General features: G+C 45.3%; 1 protein-coding gene across 6 annotated transcripts in view; it reads left to right on the top strand.

Annotated features, from left to right (window-relative positions):
• The first annotated feature begins 678 nt into the window (after nucleotides 1-678).
• Nucleotides 679-19335, top strand: part of LOC135907364 (chitinase-3-like protein 1) — a 37416-nt gene continuing 18759 nt past the window's right edge. For 5 of the 6 annotated variants that reach the window (XM_065439088.1, XM_065439076.1, XM_065439069.1 and 2 more), the window contains exons 1-5: nucleotides 685-728; nucleotides 2607-2705; nucleotides 9061-9167; nucleotides 14074-14088; nucleotides 16199-16225. In XM_065439088.1, coding sequence (XP_065295160.1) covers nucleotides 706-728; nucleotides 2607-2705; nucleotides 9061-9167; nucleotides 14074-14088; nucleotides 16199-16225 — 271 coding nt within the window. In that variant the 5' untranslated portion in view covers nucleotides 685-705. Of the gene's footprint in view, nucleotides 729-2606; nucleotides 2706-9060; nucleotides 9168-14073; nucleotides 14089-16198; nucleotides 16226-19335 lie in introns of all 6 variants that reach the window. The other variant, XM_065439084.1, reaches the window with a different exon arrangement.

The raw sequence follows: 19335 nt of genomic DNA, 5'->3' as shown, positions 1-19335 counted from the left end.
CCCATGAGTACTGTGTATTTTGTTTTGACTTTACCCATCGCCGATTCCTCGTCCTCATAGAAGCTTTCGACTTCCTGGTCATCATGACGGGATGTAGGGGCGTACACCTGTACGACCTTCAATTTGTACCTCTTATTAAGGTTCACAACAAGACCTGCCACCTTGTCGTTAATGCTATAGAATTCCTGCATGTTACCAGCTATATTCTTATTAATCAGGTATCCGACTCCTAGTTCTCGTCTCTGCGCTAAGCCCCGGTAGCACAGGACGTGCCCACTTTTTAGCACTGTTGCAGGGACGTTACAAGTGTATATAAACGGCTCAGAATTTGGTCCTCCGGCGTGAGGGAAATATAACTGCCACCAAGATAGCATTTCCTGAAAATAGCCCAAGCGTTATAGTCAATTTGCTCGCACATTAGCGCATAAATGCCTGCGCAAAATTTACAGCTTTTGTAAAATATCCTTTATTTGGGCACTCGAAAGCGTTGCACGGCTATGTTTTCCAAAGTCCCATGAAAGCTCTACACGTCACACCGAGTTGTCTTCTAACGCTCTTTAGCACCCGTTTTCACAACTAAGTTCCTGCGTGCATTCGGTGTTTTTTATAACCCCGAATCGAACGTTTCACATAACGATGTCATCATCATCAGCATCTTCTCTGGACTGCGCAGCAAGAAGAAAGCGAGAAAGAAGACACATCACAATGTTGGCTTCACTGGCCTTGAGGTGAGCGATGCTTTCGAACGATTTACCGCGCATTCGAGACACGTAACGGCTCACAACGGCAAGACTGACTCTCTATAAGCTCCTGATGAAGGAAATTCCACAGCTATCTTGGCATCTTTTATAATGCAGGGCATCCGCCGAGAGCTGATTCCACTAGAGGGTTCGTGGTCAGACAAAACGTCACGTACACGCACATTGTCCCTGCGCATCGATTTACCAACATTGTCGCATCGTGCGGACTTGAGAAAAGATTCCACCAGAACTCGTAGAAAGGAAAACAGATAAGGGAAACCATATAAGCGATACCGTATGCTGTGGTGCCGGGGAATAACAGCACTGATACTGACGTCTAAATTTGAGACTCGGCATGATATCCTTCTGGTATACAGCTATGCAGGAAAGTGAACAAATGGCACATAGCGCACTTGAAAAGCAGTTGTTCAGAGAATGCCTGAAAAATCAAGCCTTATGAAAGAACAGTGCACGTGAACCTTGAGCTTCCTAAGCTAAAGAAATACCAAGTGTTTGAAACAACGACACAAGGCAATTCGGATGGTGCGATAATGCGCCTATACAATGTCTACACAGACAATACAAAACCACAAAATGCATGCGCATTGTGCGTTAGTCATACAGTATTTATGAGAAAATGAAGGTTCTAAGACACATTTAACACACATATGTGCACTTATGCATAAAGCAACGCACATCGCGTTGTTGAACAATTTTAATGTAAATTTATTTGCTAAATAATCTCGGTATATAGCATAGATCACTTCCAGAGCTAATGAATCGGTTTCCGAGCAAATATATTTGGAACAATTTTACGCTGTTGATTATTAACACTCCCATTTTGAGAAGTTCGGGGTAAGACCTTGACGAGCTTTCGAGTTCTCGATGGCATTTTAGAATGTCATTTTAGAATGACAAAGCGGAGTACATTTCTGGGTATACGGGGAGAGAGTGCACTTTCGTGCAGGGTAGAATGTCAGAAGACCGCCGTGGTCTTAGCACTGTAGTAGGCTGACAGAGAAGATACGTTAGCACTTCAAAGAAGCCGTGGGTCGACACCCCGTATAGCTGGTCTCAGCCAGTGCCACGCCATCTCTCGTTTCTCCTCCACCGACCTCGCTGCAACTTTCATAAAAGAGATCACGCACAGTAGGAGCGACATCAAGTTTCTATACGTCCCTTCCTTCTATGACGTCGCTGTCTTGCGAGGCAACAAAGAGATACAGCAGCCAACCCATAGTTGACTGGAACACGTGATCAGACGCACGAGCACTGTAGCGAGTCAAGCCAGTGCCAGTCATGAGGGCCACCCAGATGTCCGCGGGCTTGCGAGCCAGCCCAGATAACTTCGTTCCTCGACACACTGCCTCCTGAATACGCAGCAAGCATCATGCACGGTATTGTGAGTCCAAACTGCTGTGTTGCGCAGTCACCATTGTGACGCCTTCACACTTTGGACACATCCCTTCTTCAGTTGTATATATGCGACCTTATTTTTTTTCCAGTAGAATATTAATCGAGAAAAAGAAGAAAACATTTATTTATGAGTGATTCTTCGTCTGCATCGCCGTTCGATCTACAACCAGTGATTACGAAGTGCGTGGCCTGGCCGCTTGAATGTGGAAGACGTGAGAAACTAGGCGAGACTACAGCATTGGCTGAGTGTCCTGTGAACACTCGTGAACTTCGCAGCTGGGCGAAGCTGCAACTGCGTAACGGAGCCGTGTGAAAGTCTCTAGAATGCATGCAAACCTTCTATAAAAATTAACGTGCATTGATCTCCCTATGAGCAGTCAGTCACTTTACCGTGTAGCTGGTGAACATAATCGATTTCCTATACCGAGTGCTACCTTTCTCTCTGCGCAGCAATGACGCTACAACGTCGAACGATCAGTCGAGCCACGAACGGGGCCCACAGCAGCGTGGCTCGCATCTCGATACGCCCGCCCAGGTGTTGGTGGAAAGGTGGGTTGTGCCTCTGGGTGTCCCGTCTTCTCCTCACCGCCGAGTATTTATAGGCTGACAAAATCACAGCTGAGGTGTTAACAGCGAAAGTAAGGTTTAATTGCGCACGAGCTCCTCGGACAATGTTCTAATCACACGCGGCTGTGTCATGGCACGACGCAGCACGCAAGGCGACTGCTGCTGGGCACAAGGAACAGCACCCTGCCAACTATACCGTGCGTCCCAAAACGTTGGCGTGATTAGGAGCGGCGCCACGTTTGCGTTTCAGGTGTCGCACTTTGCTGGAGCACGAATGAGGCCATCGGGAAACCGTCCGCGTCACCCAGTGAAATATTAGATGACGTTAGCTTGACGCTTGCTGTCCTTTCCGTTAAGACCAGTACTCGAACAGCAGCTCAGCAGTCACGCTGTAGTATGCTTATGGTATGCATGCGCGAAACGCTCAGGCCAGCAGTGGAAGGCAGTATGCTGTCGAGGCTCCGCCACCTATCCGAGTGGGCGGAGCCTTGACGGTGCGCCCATTTCGCTTCATCGTTTCGCTGCCCCCAAACGCACTGCCTGTCTCATGGAGACCCAACCGTCCGCGTGCAGGCCGCGAATGCCGTCTCCCCACCGGGACGGCACGGTGGAGGCGGCAGCTGGCCGATTTACGCTCGAGCCGCCCATCGCCGCAAGCCGCACCGCACGCTTGCGGTCGGGCGAAAAATTGCACGTATCCAGCACTTGTGCACAAATTACCGTTTACGCTGTGCGCACAGTGTATACCTTACACATTGTAAACCGAAATTTGCGCGTAAGTGATTGATACGTGCAATCTTTCGCGCGACCGCCCGCGTGCGGTGCGGCTTGCGGCGATGGGCGGCTCGAGCGTAAATCGGTCCTAAAAACGCGACTCGAGTGTCTTCATGATTGCTATCGCAGTAAATATAGAAACTTCCAATTGCAAGTAATCAAGTCAGCGCTGAATTTGAGTGCTGTCGCATGAAAAAGAAGAAAAAGAAGAAAGTAGCGATGTCAGTGTTCGTGGTCATCGAATGAGATCTGTTTTTGTTTTGCTTGCGCACGCGTGGCACTATGCATGTCGATTTAATCAGTAAGTGAATGTTTATTGCAATTTATGCAGAATATAAACCTATGAACCTTACATTGTGTAGTTCTCTAACACTTTACTATCGCTATAGGTGCCTTGCATTTCGGGCAAAGCTGTGTTTTTTTTTGTGCGGCATATGAATTAATAGAGACTTCTGAAAGAATAAGTTTGGTGACCCATTAAATGCGTGCGACATCGCCCTTGTATATTTTGGGACCAAGGTTTTTTGATAACGGGTTTGCGATATCTTTTGATAAGCTAAACTTTGAAACAAATGCTCTGCTGTATGAATTGCGTAGTATCACTTTGTAATTGCAGAGAAGAGGCGTGAAAAATTTATGTTACTGTCGACACAGACTCACTTTATTGGAATGGAGCATTTCCACTTTATGCCTTATTTATCAGCATCTATACGCTAAAATTATATCAGCGTCCTCATCTCATTGTGGTTCTGAACTATGTCTACCAATTAGCGGGTATGAGGTGCAATGCAATTGCGCAATTTTGATTCTTCAATAATTGCAACAGGTTCGCTTATTCGATAAGTGGACATAGTCAATAATTCTTATGTTGTTCTTCAAGTTACTACCCATGTTCTTCACCACTACTGCCAGTACTAGTATCGCGCCTTCATCACAATTGTTGCGGGGGAAAACAAAGGACTCCTGTCTCATGCCTAAGAAAAATATTGAAAGTTATTGCACATATTTTGTTCACAGTGTGTTGAGAGAACCCTTAGCTGAGAGAGAGAGAGAACCCTTTAATGAAAGGCGGACATTTCAGTCGTTGAACACTCAGCTGGAGAAAGTACACTGCTATAGAAATATAAGGTACGCGGAACGCTAGTACTAGCATTCTGGCCACTGGCTGGTGTACGCGAGTGGTGAGTGGTGTACATATGCGCAACAGTCGTAATTCGGCATTTACGAAAGCCGTGGTTGTTAGCCTCCTTTCTATTGAGCTTCCAGGCACGCTATAATGTAAAACCATTCCAATATGTTTTTATTCCAATCTCCAGACGTCAAATTTGCGTAACTGCCGGCGCAAGCATAGTGTGGTGACCCGCAGGGTTGTCAGAACAGACAAATCAAACGCTCCCCTCGTTTAGAGGAGGCCATTTTTGTTTGCTTTAAAAACGAATATAGCATTGCCTACAGTGAGTGGCTTCTCCTATGTAATTGGCTAAAAAGAGGCGAGGAACACGCTCAAGTGGAGAGGAGTTCGATGGGGCCGAGCTAGTGCCCTGAAAATCGATAACCGGATCAAGAGGGTGGTTATGGCGTCTGCGATTGGTCCGCTTTTCCTTCAATTAGCTGGTCGAAAATCGCGGCAGCATGCAACGGAAGGTTAAGAATGCCGCTAAAACGGATCCTCAGCAGAGTTGGCAGGGCGAGGTGGTAAACATGTCGAATGCGCTTGAAGATTTTACACGGCCACGCAAAAAGTTTTATTGTACGCAAATAAACGCATGCTCTCCGGCAGGTGCGAGTAGCCAGTGCCTAGCATTGGCGGCAGCCATTCGGCGGCAGCAATGGCGGCAGCCATTCTATTCCTTTTAAAAAGGGGTAGCCTCCGGCTATTCAGAAAAAAAAAACACCCTCAGTTTTGTTCGGCATATTAATGCATCTTCACCGCGTACACGTCTTCGACGCGGGGAGTTTTCGGTGTTTTGTGACGTCGCGTGACAGGTAAGTGAAGTGGGTGCAGCCCAAAAACTTTTGACCAATAGCCGAGGGCTAATGGCGAAAAGGCGTCGAATGAGACATAACTGTTTTTGTTTTGTTTGATCCAATCATGCATAATCAGTGTGCACGCGTCATATCTGACGGGGACCTATCGCGGTTCTCGTGACGTCACGTGACAGACAGGCGAAGTTGGGGTGGTTCAAATTTCAACTAATCGCACAGGGCTGATTGCAGTAATGGAATAGAAAAGTTTGGAATAGCTTTACGTTACAGCGCCCCAGTTTCGGTTTCTGGGTTCGCTGACGCGTGTTGTGTGGCAAAGAGCCTATCCACAAATTGCAATTTATTAGTTATTTCTGGGGGAGGGGGGCACGTTGCGGTACCGTACATATTCCATGGTAAACAATTATTTGATGACTTCGATGCATCATCATCATCATCATCATCATCATCATCATCATCAGCCTAGTTACGCCCACTGCAGGGCAAAGGCCTCTCCCATACTTCTCCAACTACCCCGGTCATGTACTAATTGCGGCCATGTTTTCCCTGCAAACGTCTTAATTTCATCCGCCCACCTAACTTTCTGCCGCCCCCTGCTACGCTTCCCTTCCCTTGGAATCCAGTCCGTAACCCTTAATGACCATCGGTTATCTTCCGTCCTCATTACATGTCCGGCCCATGCCCATTTCTTTTTCTTGATTTCAACTAAGATGCCATTTACCCGCGTTTGTTGCCTCACCCAATCTGCTCTTTTCTTATCCCTTAACGTTACACCCATCATTACACCCATTACACCCATATCTCGTTACGTCGTCCTCAATTTCAGCAGAACCCTTTTCGTAAGCCTCCAGGCTTCTGCCCCATATGTGAGTACTGGTAACACACAGCTGTTATACACTTTCCTTTTGAGGGATAGTGGCAACCTGCTGTTCATGATTTGATAATGCCTGCCAAACGCACCCCAGCCCATTCTTATTCTTCTGGTGATTTCAGTCTCATGATCCGGATCCGTGGTCACCACCTGCCCTAAGTAGATGCATTCCCTTACCAATTCCAGTGCCTCGCTACCTATCGTAAACTGCTCTTCTCTTCCGAGACTGTTAAACATTACTTTAGTTTTCTGCAGAATAATTTTCAGACCTACCCTTCTGCTTTGCCCCTCCAGGTCAGTGAGCATGCATTGCAATTGGTCTCCTGAGTTACTAAGCAAGGCAATATCATCAGCGAATCGCAAGTTGCTAACTAACTAATCTAGTTAGTTAACTAACTAACTAGATTAGTTAGTTAGTTAGTAAACTAACTAGCTAACTAATCGCAAGTTCCATCAACTTTTATCCCCAATTCTTCCCACTCCAGGTCTCTGAATACCTCCTGTAAACATGCTGTGAATAGCACTGGAGAGACCGTATCTCCCTGTCTGACGCCTTTCTTTATTGAGATTTTGTTGCTTTCTTTGTGGAGGACTACGGTGGCTGTGGAGCCGCTATAGATATCTTCCAGTATTTTTACATATGGCTCATCTACACCCTGATTCCGTAATGCCTCCATGACTGCTGAGGTTTCGACTGAATCAAACGCTTTCTCGTAATCAATGAAAGCTATATATAAGGGTTGGTTATATTCTGCACATTTCCCTATCACTTGATTGATAGTATGAATATGGTCTATTGTTGAGTAGCCTTTACGGAATCCTGCCTGGTCCTTTGGTTGACAGAAGTCTAAGGTGTTCCTGATTCTATTTGCGATTACCTTAGTAAATACTTTGTAGGCAACGGACAGTAAGCTGATCGGTCTATAATTTTTCAAGTCTACGGCGTCCCCTTTCTTATGGATTAGGATGATGTTAGCGTTCTTCCAAGATTACGGTACGCTCGAGGTTATGAGGCATTGCGTATACAGGGTGGCCAGTTTCTCTAGAACAATCTGACCACCATTCTTCAACAAATCTGCTGTTACCTGATCCTCCCCAGCTGCCTTCCCCCTTTGCATAGCTCCTAAGGCTTTTTTTACTTCTTCTGGCCTTACCTGTGGGATTTCGAATTCCTCTAGGCTATTTTCTCTTCCACTATCGTCGTGGGTGCCACTGGTACTGTAAAACTCTCTATAGAACTCCTCAGCCACTTGAACTATCTCATCCATATTAGTAACGATATTGCCGGCTTTGTCTCTTAACGCACACATCTGATTCTTGCCTATTCCTAGTTTCTTCTTCACTGTTTTTAGGTTTCCTCCGTTCCTGAGAGCCTGTTCAATTCTATCCATATTATAGTTCCTGATGTCCGCTGTCTTACGCTTGTTGATTAACTCAGAAAGTTCTGCCAGTTCTATTCTAGCTGTAGGGTTAGAGGCTTTCATACATTGGCGTTTCTTGATCAGATCTTTCGTCTCCTGCGATAGCTTACTGGTTTCCTGTCTAACGACGTTACCGCCGACTTCTATTGCGCACTCCTTAATGATGCCCATGAGATTGTCGTTCATTGCTTCAACACTAAGGTCCTCTTCCTGAGTTAAAGCCGAATACCTGTTCTGTAGCTTGATCCGGAATTCCTCTAGTTTCCCTCTTACCGCTAACTCATTGATTGGCTTCTTGTGCACCAGTTTCTTCCGTTCCTTCCTCAAGTCTAGCCTAATTCGAGTTCTTACCATCCTATGGTCACTGCAGCGTACCTTGCCGAGCACGTCTGCATCTTGTATGATGCCAGGGTTCGCGCAGAGTATGAAGTCGATTTCATTTCTAGCCTCACCATTCGTTCTCCTCCACGTCCACTTTCGGCTAACCCGCTTGCGGAAAAAGGTATTCATTATCCACATATTATTCTGTTCTGCAAACTCTACTAATAACTCTCCTCTGCTATTCCTAGAGACTATGCCATATTCCCCCACTGACTTGTCTCCAGCCTGCTTCTTGCCTACCCTGGCATTGAAGTCGCCCATCAGTATAGTGTATTTTGTTTTGACTTTGCCCATCGCCGATTCCATGTCGTCATAAAAGCTTTCTACTTCCTGGTCATCATGACTGCATGTAGGGGCATAGACTTGTACCACCTTCAATTTGTACCTCTTATTAAGTTTCACAACAAGACCTGCCACCCTCTCGTTAATGCTATAGAATTCCTGTATGTTACCAGCTATTTCCTTACTAATCAGGAATCCGACTCCTAGTTCTCGTCTCTCCGCTAAGCCCCGGTAGCACAGTACGTGCCCGCTTTTTAGCACTGTATATGCTTCTTTTGTCCTCCTAACCTCACTGAGCCCTATTATATCCCATTTGCTACCCTCTAATTCCTCCAATAACACTGCTAGAGTCGCCTCAGTAGATAACGTTCTAACGTTAAACGGTGCCAGGTTCAGATTCCAATATTGAACCGTATATATGTGCGACGCTTATAGCGAGCGCCGATTGTGTGGCACACAGCAGCACTGTAAAATACTGGCACCACGCGCGCAACCTTATATTTTTTCACAAGCAAAATGATGGTATGAAGTACGGTGGGATACAAACGGCCAGAATATGCGAAAAATTTATCTTCTCCTCGATCGCGTTAAGTGTAACGGTGGCTGTCCACTTCGTGTGCAGGGCCTACCAAGTGCAGATAATGCTTAGGCCCCTCGCGTTTGCTGCTGCCACCGTGGTTCTCCTCGTTCTCTTCGGCGCAGCCGTCTACTTCGTTGTCAAAGCGCATGGTAAGCTCAAAACCAGGCTGCATCTGCGCGCGCGCTGTGAGGACGAACGATACTCGATTATGTTCACCATGAATGCTGCAGTATGCGGCATGATTACGTCTTTGACTTGTAGCACTGAACTTGGGCGCTGTACGCAAAAGTGTGTACTTCTGTGTTGTTTCTTACTGTCGCTGTACTTCGAAATCAAGCCCGGTCAGGGCAACCCGATATGAGAGAAGCGCTTCGAGACGAGCTGCGGCAGGAATAGGCGCACAGCCGTTGTGTTTCGATAGAAGACGCGGAAGACTTGTTTCGCGGTCACCTTACGCTCTGCTAGCAAGTAATATCTTAAGAAATCGAGCTTGACCATCCTTAGCCTCAAGTTCTATAGCGTGATGCTTAGGGCACGACCTAAATGTTTCAGTTTGATCAGCTAAGGGAGACATGGTGACATAAATTTGGCATAGAATAAGTCGAAGAGTTGCAATATGCAAATGCTTAAAAGATGCGACGTAATCACCGAAGTTACGAGCCATTGCACGAAACGGTCTGTAGTTCAAGACTCATAAGTTGCAGCCTAATGGACGTCGAGTCATCACTCGAATATTTTTGTCTGCACTCTGAAACATGGTCAAAACACGTGTTTCAAAGCAGCAGTCAGTTTCGGTGTTTCTCTCACAAACACAGCTTCGTCTTTCGTCATCTTAAACGTCATTCAACGAACTGATTTTTTCGTGCCGTCACTAGTGTCTTCGTCATCACGCTTTCGTCATTGTCATTGTTATCGTATAGTCGTTGATTCATGCCGTTGGATATATTGCGCAATAAATAACTTAGTAGTTCACACCAAGGGTGTCTAATAGCGGTGTGGGGGCACACAGACATTTCGGGTGACTCTGAACCGACATTATGTCCACTCAAGATGATTAAGGCACTGCTACAAGGCCAACATCCATGGCCATCGAATCGCTAGTCCATTGAGTTGATGCAGTTTTGCGGAACATTACTGAATTCTCGAACACTATCGAACGAAGGTTGCAGCCACTGTCGTGAAGAGCCTGTATGCAGTCATCGTGCCGCGAAAACGATTAAAGATAAATAATGGCATGAAACTATACGCTTTCCAAAAAAATTATTTTCTTGTATCACCAACAAGCATCGGCCCCATGCCATAAAAAATACTGCAGACGGCTGTCCCAGCTACGCGAGAGCGCTCAAAAGAAATAGATAACGGTTCGTGAAAATGCCTGAATGCTACGATCACGTAACTTCTCGCACCATTCCCTATATCAAATGACGGAAATAGGTGGATTGCCGTCGCTACGGACTATACAACTCGCTATGCCATTACTAGGGCCCTACCGACCAACTGCGCTACAGACGTCGCTGATTTCTTGCTTCACGACGTTATCTTGCCCCACGGTGCACCTCGTCAACTTCTCACCGATCGCGGCAGATACTTTCTTGCCAAAGTCATAGACGACCTGCTTCGATCATGTGCTACTAAACAAAAACTTACTACCGCTTACCATCCTCAAACTAATGGTCTTACCGAACGCCTGAACCGCACATTAACTGACAAGTTTGCAATGTATGTTCCCTCCGATAATCGCGACTGGGACATTGCTCTACCATTTGTCACGTTCGCCTACAATTCCTCGCGCCACGATACAGCTGGCTATTCACCCTTCTATCTCCTCTTCGGCCGTGAGCCGACTGTGCCTTTCGAGACTCTCCTTTCGACCACACTCGAGTCGCCGACAGAGTGCACTCGGGATGTCATAGCCACAGTGACCCAAGCACGCCAGATTGCCCGCATTCGTCTTTCTGTTTCACAGACACGCCAGAAGTGCCGTTACGACTAGCACCATCATGACGTGCACTACGAACCAGGTGCTCTTGTGCTAGTTTGGTATCCAACTCGGCATGTTGGTCTTTCGGAGAAATTCCTCTCGCGATACTATGGCCCTTACCGCATCCTTCGTCAGGTGACCCCTGTCACATATGAAGTGTCTCCGCTGAATGCCACGGTGCCTTCACCTCTCTCTGACATCATCCACGTCAGCCGTCTCAAACCTTACCTTTCTTAGACCGATGAGCCACACCAATAAGGTGCTTTTTCTGACGGGGTGATGTCACAGTCGGTAATGTGGAAGAAGAGGACGCTGATGGTGGTCTTGGAGAAGACGAAGAAGAATTTAGTATTATCGCTACTGTACGCTTGTTGGCTCAGCCATTAAAAGTCATCTGTAAATAGATGCACACTTCTTCCTTCCCGTAACCTCACAACATTGTTTCAATGTGCCACTTAGCAAGCCTAAAGCAATGGAAATACATGTTTAGAGATTTATAGTCACATTCGGAGCTGCTTACTATCGGGCGTGAATCGCTTTCGACGATGGCGCCACAACCGCTTCTTATCAGGTTATTTAAAATTTCCAACGGCCATCGGGGTTGTCCATGTGGTATCGACAGGACTTCTTCGGCTTCCATACTGCTTTAAAATTTCAAAGGCCGCTGACTAAATGGCCGTTGAAAAGCGCCCACGTGATACAAGTCTATTTTCTTTTTCCTTCTTTTTTTTTTTTCACAGAATGGTTTTCAATGGTCTCTCCTCCTTCCCTCGTGGTATCAGGGTTCGCAACGCGCAGTTCGGTCGTTATCCAGGAATTGTTGGAAAGACGCGCTCGAGGTAACACACTCTTCGCGATTCTTGTTGCTTGCGCTTCTAAAATGACAAGGCATTCGTACCTTATCTTATCCTGGCCGCTGCAGTTGTGGTAGCTCCTGGAACAAAAGCGTTCACGGCTACGTAGTCAGCAATCGACGAACATGATTTAATCAAATTCTGGAGTTTTCAAGGTGCCAAAACTACTGACTGATTATGAGTCACACCGCGTAGTGGAGAACTTCGGAATAACGTTGACCACCTGGTTTTTTTTTTTTTAACGCGCACGCAATATGTATACGGTACGCGAGCGCTTTTCTATTAAACCCCATCGGGATGCCACGGCTGCAGCCATGGTCGAGCCCACTACCTCGAGCTCAGCAGCGCACTGCCATAGCTACTGCGCTACTGCTGCGTGTACAAACATGACGCGAAGCTATATAACAAAAAAGCCCGGTGTAGGCAGCGTCTTTCAGCTAGACGACCGCCTTCTGCGCTCATAAGCAATGCTGTTCCGCCGATCCATTTCTTTGCTTCACCAGCTGAGGTCCACCTAAATGAGCCGTCTAGTTTCTTAAATATCGTCACCCGCCACTTGAAAGCATAGCTACCTGACAGTAAGAAACAACACAAAAGGTACCAGTAAAGTACCAAAAGTGTAAGTATCGGCGTACTCTAAAAAACTTCACCTCCTTTTGAGTTCCGACGTCTGACAACAGTTATGCTGACCTCTGCCCATGTATAGCGTTTGTTAGGCTGCTGCGCGAATTTTTTTTTCATGAAGAAATATAATGGGACAAATTTGATTGATTGCTATTATTGTTTAAATTATAATGCTTCCCGTTCAATCAAATCTAAAAGCGCTGTTATTTGTCAAGTAGGACAGAGTTGTGTTAAGCACAAATGCAAAACAATATTTGCACTTGTGCACAGCAATTGGTTCACGGCCCTAAAATTGTAAAGAAACTGTGCGTACAGTATCAAAATATTTTTTTACCTTAAGAGGAAGCTTTATCTAGAAGGCTCCTAATTAAATACATGGAAATGAGAAATAGTTTTTCTCACCAACTACTGCACCAAATTTGATGAGGTTTGTTGCATTTAAAAGATAAAGTTAAAATGCACTGACTGTTGGCAGCGCAGTTTTCATGTAGGCTGTCACTTATATTATAAACGTTGTTGGAAATTGAAACTTTTCAGAAAACGAAACTATGAAGCTTACAGCTCTCTAACTCATCAAAGAAAAAGATGTCACCATTCTGTAATTATGTCTAACAGTATTTCTAAAGCGTACAAAATTGATGTATTATATATGGCTCTCAAGTAGACAACTAATATGTGAGTAGGACATGTACGAGACTCTTGCAAACAATATAACAATTTAACGTAACATGTAAACTGATAAATTAAATTTGTCCGTTTTGGATGCTCTAATGGATGCAGTTTACAGAAGTGCGATATCTGTTCTTAGTGCAGAGCTACGAATTTCTAAACTTCGTGCTTCCATTTTTTGAAACTTCCTTTTAAAGCATTCGGGCTCTAAACGAAAACTTCACTTCCAAAAGTCACTAGAAGTTAACATTATCTCTCAAATTCAACAAATTTCATCAAGATCGGCCAGCGATTATCTCAGAAAAGCGTTTCTGCGTTTTACATGTATTTGAATAGGCGGCATCAGAGTTGTGCCCGAGCTAAAGCTCCCTTTTAAGTACTAAATGAACCAAGAACATTTACACACGTGCCACTCCTTTATAGCGGGCTCAATAACAAATAAAAAATGTTGTGAAACAATGATTAAGTTATTACATTGACTACTTCGAAAGAGACCAAGACAGGCGTATATCAGCCTTTCCTCGACATTCAATAGGGCTACGCATTCTGCAGTCATCAAAGGCTCTTTTCTGCTCGAGGCAGCACCGAAGTCTGTTCACGTCAATTCCTAAAACATGTTGTCTTGACGACTTCATCTTGCTGCTACTGTTGCGGAGGCCAGCTTACCTGTCCCCTTGCGTATTGACGTCAGGGGCGTCGCATTCAGCGTAGATCATGTTTACAGGCACTGCATCTACATGCTGCAAAATCTGAAGCCGCCTGAGGTCTACTTAACGGTTATTACAGTACTTATATTTGATAATCGCTTGATGGTACTCGGAGGATGTTTCTGGTTGTCATTTGAGTCTTGTAAAGGTGAACGTTCTCACGGTCCATAATTTTGTTTTCTCCATTAAAACAGCGTGAAATTGCTTTTCTCTTCTGCAGATGTCATACAGGCGCGTAAGTATGCTGTTTGGCCCCTAATAGATAATTTGTTATAGAAACGGTACTGTCGATGCTTCCTAGTTTTAGGATCTATTTCGTCAGTTCAGTCATGTCACGAACTACGTGAAACATTTACGAAAGCCTGTTCACCGTTTAGAACGTCTGTCAGACAACTGTACCCGTATTGACAAAACATTCGTACGCTAAAAGCGTTCGTGCGAGCGAGTATAGATGCAGGACGTATCATTAGGGAAGGCGATTGGTCAATGAAAAACAGCAGTTATGAACGAAAAGCTTTGTGAATTCGGCCCCTGCTTCCTAGCAGCGGTTTCAGTAACGTTGCATGCCTACGTATCGCCAGTATAGCGGCGGTGCGTTTTGTCATACAATAATAAGACTAAAATTCCAGCTAGTTGATGTTATCGCAAATGTAAGTAAATCACAGCGCATTGTAGACAAGGGATGACCGCAGAGACGAGGGACGCGGAGCGCCGGCTTACAATTAATTTACTGGCGTAGCACACGCGTACTCTCTTAGAAACTGTTTGGAGGCTTATTTAACTCGCAACGAGCCGCGATAATTATTTTCATACCCCCTAGATGGAGCATACGCACATTTGTTCTTGTTTTTTTTTGCTGATTTAAGGCTCTATAACACAAACCTATTTATTTCTGATTTATTCCCAATCTTTTGATGTCAAGTTTACATAAACTCCGACTCAAGCAGTGTTGTTTGAACAGTGTTGTCTGAACAGCCCGATCAAACGCTCTGCTAGTTTATAGAGGTCACTTTTGTTTGCTGTGAAAGCAAATAGCATTGTCTACTATGGCAGGTCTTTCTACTCCAATTGGCTGACAAGAGGCGGTAAGCGCGCCAGAGTACATAGGGTTTCGGTGGGGCCGAGCTAGCGCAGTGAAAACAGATAACCGGGGAAGGAGAGTAGTGTCGGCGTCTCCGATTGGTCCGCTTCCCCTGGCTTAGCTTGCGGTGGCTGTTTGAAAATCGCGGCGGCGTGCAACGGAAGAATAAAAATGACGCTAAAACGGATTGTTAGCAAAGTAGAGTTGGCAGAGCATTGTTGTATAGTGTCGAAAGGGCTCGATAACGCTCGCAAGGTCTTTTATTATACGCAAATAAATCCATGCTCTCCGGCATGTCCGAGTAGCCAGTGCCAGGGCAGCCATATTATATACCTTCCGGAAGGAAGCAATGTCCGGCTATTTCAAAAATATTTTAGTTTTGTTCGGCGTGGTAATGCATCTATAGCCACTTTGCGGTCGTGAGTTTTAGTGGTTTCGGGACGTCGCGTGATAGACAGGCGAACTCGGCGTGACCAGAAATTTTTTTATCAATAGCGGAAGGCTAAGTGTGAAGAAGGCGTAGAATGGAAAATTATTCGTTTTTTCTTCTGTTCGGCCTAATCATGCATAATCAGTGTTTTCACGCCATATCAGATCTTTCGCAGTGATTGTGACGTCGCGTGACAGACAGTTTCAATGAGCGTGGCATGAAAACTTTTGGTCAATTGTGGAGAGTTAATGGCAGAAAAGGCATAGAAATGTATTGTTGTAATTTTACGCTATACTAGGCCGGTTAATGCCCCTTTGGCAAGGAAAACATTGCGGACATTGAAGTTCGGATAAACTGAACATTCTGCTCCCCATTTACTTTATTTGGCTCGATTTTACTTCAGAGTGCAGCGTATCGCTGCACAAAACAACTTTGAAGGCACTGCCATCATGTTTGACGGGACATTCCACACGGCTCATTGTGTCATTAATGGTGAAAGATTAATTTTTTCCTCTTTTGTTATGCATGCACATAATAATTACCTTGTGCAGACGCATGGACCTGGAAATTTAAGTTTTTGTTAAGACACACAGCGTGACTGAGTACACAATAAATATGCACCTAATTACTCTGTAACTATGATGACCTAATAAAAAGAGCACAAAGCTTCTACCTACAAGCTTGAGATGCTTTCCATGCAGCCTTCTTCTTGCAGTAAAATTTAAATTCGACACATCAATCGATAATGTTATTTCGGGGCTCAAAGGAATACGTGTTCAAAGTTGCCTCTCAGGCCAACCCCATATCAGAGTGATTCTACCTTTCTTTCATCAGGTTACGACTCAATGTCTGCAGCTCAAGGTAAGTGCATATTTCTTTTATCATTAACTCTATGAAAACCGAGGAGAAGGCGCTTTCTTACAGCGAAGCTGTTAAGGGCTACTTGCCGCACTATCGTGTCCACGTGTAGAAAAAAACTGTCATCATCCGCATTGGCTCGAGCGTTGTCGTCTTCTTCCACAGCTGAGTCGTTGGCGCCCCTCGGCGCCAGCGCGCAAACGCGCTCGTGCCTCTGCTCCCGCGTTCGTCGGTGTAATTAATTACCCAATTAATTAATTAGTCAATTGACTACATGATTGATGATTAATTGATTGAGAAACGAGAGAGATGTAACCAATAATTGAGAAAGCCTTTAATGAACCGTCGGAATTTACCGAATGATAAATATCGGGGCCGCACGTTTCAGCTTCGCTGGTTAACCATCCGTGCAGAGTTCTTGGGCTGACAGTATTTCATCAGCTTTTGTAAGCGTCCGCAGTAGCTCCCATAAAGACGGAAATATGAGCTTTGGGAATTTTCTTTTACTCTTTCAAAGCCAACAGCAGAAAAGTTTTGAACGGAGTAAGAAACGTAGTGTTATACACCGTTTATATGGTACGGAGAATTCCGTTCGTACGGGATTCTCCTCAGCAGCCGCTGCAGAGAATTCTGTGTTTGAAATACAAGTGGATGCGTCTCAAAACCCTCACTGAAAGAAGTCAAGAAAAATAAGGCGCTTCGTAAAAGAACACCCGCTGGTCAAACTTATTCCGGAGCCTCATAAAATCAGACCCTGGTTTTAGCACATAAAACCCAAGGATATAATTTAATTTTTATATGCCAGCGTCGTCTATGCGATCTCTTCAACGTTAACATTCGCTCCAACAATCACTAATTTGTCGCGTACGCTACGCAAGCAAACTTAAGTCATAGAAAGCAACAGTGACGTTCCGTGATTTTCCCATATACGTTGACTTTCACGCTACGGAGCTGCCCGGTCATTTAAACATATTGTTACGGTGCATTTGGACAGGACCGTGCGCGCGCGCAAGAGGAAGACGAAGAGGAAGTGGCAGACTGTCTCCTGGAGCTGTGACTTTTGTACCAGCCTGCGCGATTACCACTACATTTTCCCCACGTAAATAGTTGTAAATGCATTTCTGCATCGGGCGTCTTCTTTGTGACAATACAGTGGCAGTTATTGTTACCGACACATAATACTGACGTCATGAGAGGTATACAGCTGATCATTAGAGTCAACAATGAGCAATAAATAAGTGGAGAAATACGTACATGCTTCCTGTCGAACCTGCCTGAAGCTGCTGCCTTGCACCGGTGGCTGTTACATAAATTTTCCAGCTAGATTTGCGACATAACTGTACCTCGCTGTCGCAAATATCTAAAATGACGCCATGCCAAGGAAAATGAAATGATTTAAGGAAATATGGGTGTACTCACGCCGGTATCGCCTGGTTGATAAGATTTCACGCCACGCAGCAATACAGGGGCTGTGGGTTATACCAAGGCGGAGGGTTCCGGATAAATTCTCACTTCTTGAGGTTCTTTAGTGCACGTGCTTTGCATTCTGTTCCCATCGAAATACTTTCGCCCTGATTGTGAATCAAATTCGCGTGGCAGTGAATGTTGGGTCAAGAACGTTCACATCCGAAAATTCGAGCTCCCAGCAGCTGTCCCAACTTGACTTCCACGGAGCTCTAGCGTTAGCAGCTGTGTTGCCTTACGAGGTACAGGGGGTGATGCTTACTACAGCAAACAGTACAACAACAAGCCAATACTTAAACTAAAGAAATTGAATGAATCCTATTACACGAAGAGAAAGGCAGTACAGGGCAAGCGGTGGAAGCAAAACCAGTGCTCCTCCAAAAGTGCATCGACCGCACGACCGTACAAACGTTTTGACCAAATGATACTGCACGAATCGGAACGTCATGCTACTGCTAACACGCAGTAAGCTGAGCTAGTTAGCTATCGTTAATTTGGCTTCACATTGGAGGTTCTCTATATTCATTTTTAAGCAGAGAAATGTAACTTCACTGCTCTCACTTGCTACATCACTACAGTTTGCACGCTAACGTCATAGCAAGACGCGATACCCCAGGTAGCACACAAAGTCTTGAAAACGTCGTATTAAGGGATTCAACGTCTGAAACGGATTTTTGACCAAAATCGACGCATCAAAGACGTTCCAAACAAGATAGCTTAAAAACGAGGGGTGAATACGTTTGGATAACGTTGCAAGCCAGGCAGCTTAAAAACGAGGGGTGAATACGTTTTGAAAACGACTTCATATGACTCGCTCTATCTCTTTAGTTATCATGTGACCGAGGTGGCCACGTGATTCGTGATGCCGGGCAGCCGGGCCAGCCGGGCATAGTCGCGTCTTCATGGCGTCGTCGCGTCACCGCACTCGCATTGCGCTGTGGTGTGTTTGCGGCTGTTCTGAATGTGCTGCCGCTGCCCTTTGCTATATGTAAGTGTTGCAGTGTTTTGCTGTCACGAAAACGATATTCTGTGATTAGTTTGGGTTGTGCGAAATTGTTTGTGTGGTTTTAATTCGGAAATCAGTAGTTTTTTCAATTGTTATCTGACCAAGGCGGCCACGTTATTCGTGAAGTCTGGCATAGTTGCGTTATCGCACTCGCACGGCACTATAGTCTGTTTGCGACTCTTCTGAATGTGCTGCCGCTGCCTTTTGTCATGTAAGTGTTGCAGTGTTTTGCTGTCAAGAAAACGACATTCTGTGAATGGTTTTGGTTGTGCGATCTGTTTGTGTAGTTTTAATTTGGAAATCAGTAGTGTTTTCAATTGGAGGGCGCCGAGTGGAGGGCATTAATCAGCTCTTCAAGTTCATTGTCATGTTATTTGAGGCGCCTTTTCATTGACGCTGTAATTCAGGCGTTAAGGACAGTATAAGGACGAAAGTTAGAGAGAAGAAATCGTGCCTGTGTGTCCCTAGCGTCGGGATCGGCCGCTATGCGTGATCCTAACAAGAAAGCATTTTGCAGAATGCGAAGAAAGATGGCAAAATTGCTGTCTGTGCGCACCTTGCCAATCTCCGCAATAGAGCCGTCATCGTGGTATTTTAGTCTCCCGTTTAGCAAGAGTGTTGCAGACAAGATAACTGGTTCAAA

This window comes from Dermacentor albipictus, chromosome 1 (assembly GCF_038994185.2).
Source record: "Dermacentor albipictus isolate Rhodes 1998 colony chromosome 1, USDA_Dalb.pri_finalv2, whole genome shotgun sequence".
NCBI lineage: Eukaryota > Metazoa > Arthropoda > Arachnida > Ixodida > Ixodidae > Dermacentor > Dermacentor albipictus.
This window is presented reverse-complemented; position numbering and strand designations above follow the sequence as displayed.